Source organism: Podarcis cretensis (assembly GCF_951804945.1).
Source record: "Podarcis cretensis genome assembly, chromosome: 10".
In the NCBI taxonomy this organism is placed as follows: Eukaryota; Metazoa; Chordata; class Lepidosauria; order Squamata; family Lacertidae; genus Podarcis; species Podarcis cretensis.
Window position 1 is genome coordinate 5,181,352 of NC_137179.1, and position 6,000 is coordinate 5,187,351.

Sequence of the window (6,000 nt, forward strand, 5' to 3'; positions counted from 1 at the left end):
CTCTGGGGTTGCGGCACACATCTGGCTTTACTGGCTGAGGGAGCCAGCGTACAGCTTCCAGGTCATGTGGCTAGCAGGACTAAGTCGCTTCTGGCAAACCAGAGCAGCGCATGGAAACGCCGTTTACCTTCCTGCCAGAGTAGTACCTATCTATCTACTTGCACTTTGACATGCTTTCAAACTGCTAGGTTGGCAGTAGCAGGGACCGAGCAACAGGAGCTCACCCCGTCACGGGGATTTGAACCGCCGACCCTCTGATAGGCAAGCCCTAGGCTCAGTGGTTTAACCCACAGCGCCACCCACGTCCCTTCTTGGGGCCAAACTTCCCACAAAAGATCAGTTTTGAGTACCTCTCAAATTAGAGCAATCCATACCCCAGCAACAAACCCTCTTAAAATAGGCAGCCCATTCATTTCGGAGCGCAGGAGAAATCCTCTGCTCATGGAGCCCTTTTAAATAGCCACTCCCTCAGCCAGTAAAGTGAGATGAGCACGCAACCCCAGAGTCGGCCACGACTGGACCTAATGGTCAGGGGTCCCTTTACTTTTTATAGTATATTATATTTTAAAATGGGGTTTCAGAGTTTTTAGGGGTTTTTGAATGCCGTATGTAGATTTTTCAATTTCATTGTTCTGTATGGGACAATGACAATAAAGATATCGTATCGTATCGTAGCTGTGCCTTGCCCAGGCTGTTTAAAGCTTTATCAGTTCTTACTAGCCTATTCATGTTATCACTGCTTCCTTCCTCCTCGATTGCAGGAAGTGGGGGACAACAACCAGTTCTGTTGGAGGAACCTCTTCTCCTGCATCAACCTTCTGAGGATCCTCAACAAACTGACCAAATGGAAGCATTCCAGGACGATGGTGAGATGCCAGCTGGCTGAAGTAGCCTATGTAGATGTTACACACTGAGCCGACATGCTCCTGAAGTGTGTGTCGTGACACCAAATATGTAATGAAAGAATGATTCATCTACTCTGGTGTATCTAGAGAACAGAGTGTGAGCTGGCAAATTATGTGACGCCACCCCCAGCAATGCAGATGGCGTCAACTTTCTAAATTTCATGTGGGTTTTAGAAACCCATGTTTCAGATGTCTCTCATTTTTCGGTCTCTACAGCCACAGCAGACGCCATAACTTCCCAACAGTTTGACTTCACCTCCAAAGGTGTACTCCTCCTTTGTCTCTCGAGGCAGATGGATGCCAACAACAGAAACACATTTTTCAGATGTTCTTTCCCCCCTAATTTTAGAGATTTATTTATATATATATATATATATATATATATATATATATATAATTTTTTTTAACATATCATTTTCAACAGTAACTAAACCTACTTTTACATCTTTTTTAAATAATATTTTTATTAATTTTAACATATAAATTATAAAATGTACCACAACACTTTACTTATACAATCTTTTTAGACTTCCGTCTAAACATACTTTTACACCTTATAGGATTTTTTTACTTCAATCACATCTAAAATTTTTCCAATCTATTCACTTAATATACATTTCTTACTTTCACTATTACATTTAAATCTTTAATATCTCTATTCTTTCTATACTTTGCAATGTTTCATATATTTCTCCTTACAAAACTTCTTGTAGTCCTACTAGCGTAATTTGTTGATTACAGTTGCTCTTCAAATAGTTTGTATATTTCTTCCAATCTTCTGTGAATCTCTGGTCCCGCAGGTTTGGAATCCTTCCTGTAATTTAGTCCAATTCTGCATAGTCCATTAATTTTGTCTGCTATTCTTCTTTTGTCGGAATTTCTTCTTGCTTCCATTTCTGGGCTAACAATACTCTTGCCGCTTTTGTTGCATATAAGAACAATTTAACATATTCTCTATTAATATCCTCACCTATAATACCAAGTAAAAATGCTTCTGGTTTTTTTGAATTTTAGAGATTTATTTCATGGGCTTTAAATGTAGTGTGTGTGTGTATTTTAATGAACCTGTAAAGGTAAAGGTAAAGGGACCCCTGGCCATTAGGTCCAGTCGTGGCCGACTCTGGGGTTGCGGCGCTCATCTCGCTTTATTGGCCGAGGGAGCCGGCGTACAGCTTCCGGGTCATGTGGCCAGCAGGACTAAGCCGCTTCTGGCGAACCAGAGCTGCGAACAGAAACGCTGCTTACCTTCCCGCCGGAGTGGTACCTATTTATCTACTTGCACTTTAATGTGCTTTCAAACTGCTAGGTGGGCAGGAGCAGGGACCGAGCAATGTGAGCTCACCCCGTCGCGGGGATTCGAACCGCCGGCCTTCTGATTGGCAAGTCCTAGGCTCTGTGGTTTAACCACAGCGCCACCCGCGTCCCTTTTCCACTCATATTGAAAGCCTTAGATGTATTGTTTGCCTGTTCCTGCAATCATTAAGACTGTACTCTTAAAAGAAATATATCTTGTTCTGTTGCTTCCTGTTTGGTATGTCTGTAGATGTTGGTGGTCTTCAAGTCTGCACCTATCCTGAAACGGGCTCTGAAAGTCAAGCAAGCCATGATGCAGCTCTACGTCCTGAAGCTGCTGAAGATCCAGACCAAGTATCTCGGGCGCCAGTGGAGGAAGAGCAACATGAAGACAATGTCCGCCATCTACCAGAAAGTGCGCCATCGGATGAACGACGATTGGGCTTACGGCAATGGTGGGTGTTGCAGATGCCTTCCTTGCCTGGAAGGGTGATGCTGGTCTTGGCTGAGCGTTCTGCGGGCATTCCCCATCTCTCTATCACCCACTGAACATTTGATCTGTCTCTTTTGCATGCACAGGGCACCAACCACGCTGCTGCTCCAGGTGTTATTGTGTCATAAACCCCATCAGGTCGATGTGGTTTAGTCACTTTAAGGTGTATTGACTTAGCTGGGCTCCTTAACTGCAGTTTTTAAGATGCGATGTTCCCTCTGCTTATGGAGTGCTTCATTTGGGATACTTTCCATTGTGACCCCCTGAAGCTGCCTTAATACAGAGTTAGTTTGCTGTTCCATTTAGCTTCTGACTGGCAGTGGTCTCCAGGACTTTAGAGATTTGAGGCCTTTCTCAGTACCAACTACCTGAGATGTCTTAGCTGGAGAATCTAGCGATCGGGACTGGGACCATTGGCATGAAATGCATATACCGTATTTTTCGCTCCATAAGACGCACTTTTTTCCTCCTAAAAAGTAAGGGGGAATGTCTGTGCTTCTTACGGAGCGAATGTGTGGTCCCTGGAGCCGAATTGCCCAGGGGCGAAAAGCAGATTGTGCTTTTTTTTTTTTTTTAGAAAGAGGGGAGGGGGTGTTGAAACAGCTGCTGAGCAGCTGATCGGCAAGTGATGGGAGGGAGATAAGGGACTCTAGCGATAAAGGAGGCTGCCTGGGAAGGGGGAGGTAAAAGCACATGGATCTTCAGGATTTTTGCATTGGGTCACCCCAAATTCACCATCAGATCATATAGCATGTCCATGGCTACAGCCTGCACCAAAAAAATCAGGCACCCACTGTTTCGTGGGGCTGCAACGGCGCAAAAATGTGGTTACAAAACATGGATCCACATGGATTCTCAGGATTTTTGCACTGGGCTACCCCAAACTCACCGTCAAATCACATATCATGTCTGTGGCCACAGCATGAACCACAAAAATCATACATCCACTGTTTTTTTCCTTGTTTTCCTCCTCTAAAAACTAGGTGTGTCTTATGGTCAGGTACGTCTTATGGAGCGAAAAATACGGTATTCTCTCCAGTAATGATGAAATGGCTCATTCTTGGGGCCACTAGGAATCCAAGGATGTCACTCCAAAGACCATATTGACACTATGAGTCTCGATGCTGACAGAGCTGTGGGTTCAGGCCCAACCCAAAAGAGGTTGTTCTGTATTAGCAGAAAGAGCCCCTTCCACTTTTCATCTTATCTCTCTCTTGTCTTGTTGGCACGTAGATATCGATGCTCGGCCCTGGGACTTCCAAGCTGAAGAATGCACTTTACGAGCCAATATTGAAGCCTTTAACAGCCGGAGGTATGATAAATCCCAGGACTCGGAATTTGCTCCAGTGGACAACTGCTTGCAGAGTGTTTTGGGCCAGCACCTGGACCTTCCTGAAGATTTCCATTACTCTTACGAACTATGGCTGGAGAGAGAAGTGTTCTCACAGCCCATCCGCTGGGAAGAACTATTACGCTATCCGTGATGGCACTGGGAAGTTTAACCTGAACCAAATGCCATCTTGATCTCTCCAGATATTAGGTGCTGTGTCCTGGGAGAAAGGGCTGATCCTTCTGTGTTTGGGGGTACTTGTGTCTGGTAGAAAACTTTTCAGGGTGAGTTGAAATGTTAAACACCTTAAAAATGCCCTCAACTTTGAAAGAATATTCCCTTTTCTCCCTGACTGCTTCAATCTACTGTACATGGGCCTGCAGGTAGCAACAGAAGTCCTGGTTCTGATCCATTTACACTGATCTATCTTGAATATTATATATTTAAATATCTAACATGGATGAGCTTTCCTTTCCTGCTTGCTTTCATGCGATGGTTGTTGTGTGTGCCAAGTTGTCCAAGACTTGAGTCACTACCATGCACAATTCATGTTTCTAAATATCTCAGCAAATGTGTACCTTTTAAAAAAACTTGCAACACTCCATGCAGTTTGCTTCCCTAGAAACTGCAAACTCCATGGTTCATAAAATGCAAGCTGTAGGAGTCGGACTGGTTCCCAGCTATATTCCAAAGAGCATCTAGGCATGAAAACTATGAATGGGAGCGATTCTTTTAATAGAAAACAGTGCATACAGAACCAGTTTGGGGGGATCCAATTGCAAATTAAGCAAGTTTCTCCACATCTAGAATGAAAAATTATTTGTTCAATTTTCCTTATGTTGCTTCCATGAGCTCTACTTATTCACGTTGTGAGAAGTGTTCTGCTTGTTCATATCACTAAACCTGCCCCCAAGTGGACCTTCTGTGGGTGTGAGTGAGAGATTGGAGAGATTGTTGTGCCAGAAATGAGGCCAAAATCAAACCCTAGACCCAGTCTGGAAACACTGAGGTTTATGGTAAAGCTGTGTGTACTTTGTGTGTGCAAAAAGACATTTTAACAGTTATAATGTATAACACAGCAAAGCCTTTTTTTCTGTAAAATGCAAGTAAGAGGATTTTAGTTCCTCCTTATTCTCTCTACTCCTATATGCATTGACCAATGTTCTTCCAGGCTACCTCTTAAAGGCACAAAAGCACACCATCAAATTACTCCAATCAATGTCTGTGGAAACATGCAAACATTTTATATAAAGGGATAGCACATATATTTCACTCCCTGCTAGATGTCTGAATGCCAGAGATTGTTCCATAGTTCATTGGTATGAGTGGGAGCCAGATATCTATCTTGGTGAAGCACCTGCACTCTTTAAATCCCCTTGCAACCTTAAGCTTCCTATTTAATGTGAGAAAACTATAAACACAAGTTCCCAGAATACATGTATTCTCTCTGTTGCTGTGGAGTGAGAACGTTTGTTTCCTAGTGTGCATCGAGACAAAGCATTTTTCAAGGAAATGGCCATATGAAGTCAGTGCAGTTTTTAAGCACAAGTTGTAACCAAGAATAAAAGCTACTCTTCAAGGATGTTTGTGTGTGTGGTCTTTCACGTTGTTCATTTTAATAATTTGTAAAAAAGATCACCACAGATGCATTCACATGAACTCAGAAGAGAAGTTTTAAGCCACTGTATAATTTCCAATACGAGTTTTAAATGCTCCAGGGACTAACAAGATATTAGACATGTGCAGTTAGTTCCAGCAGCAAGTCCAACAATAAATGCTAGTAAAAGGTAAAGGTACCCCTGCCTGTACGGGCCAGTCTTGACAGACTCTGGGGTTGTGCGCCCATCTCACTTAAGAGGCCAGGGGCCAGCGCTGTCCGGAGACACTTCCGGGTCACGTGGCCAGCGTGACATCGCTGCTCTGGCCAGAGCCAGAGCCGCACACGGAAACGCCGTTTACCTTCCCGCTGGTAAGCGGTC

The 6,000-nt window shown here is 43.7% G+C and overlaps 1 protein-coding gene across 1 annotated transcript in view; it reads left to right on the forward strand.

The window, feature by feature from the left end:
• The window catches only part of STRIP2 (striatin interacting protein 2), a 79,321-nt gene extending 73,718 nt beyond the window's left edge, over positions 1–5,603 (forward strand). Inside the window, exons 19-21 of the mRNA XM_079992404.1 lie at positions 762–866; positions 2,449–2,653; positions 3,925–5,603. Coding sequence (XP_079848530.1) covers positions 762–866; positions 2,449–2,653; positions 3,925–4,175 — 561 coding nt within the window. The 3' untranslated portion in view covers positions 4,176–5,603. The remainder of the gene's footprint in view (positions 1–761; positions 867–2,448; positions 2,654–3,924) is intronic.
• The last annotated feature ends 397 nt before the right edge of the window (positions 5,604–6,000 follow it).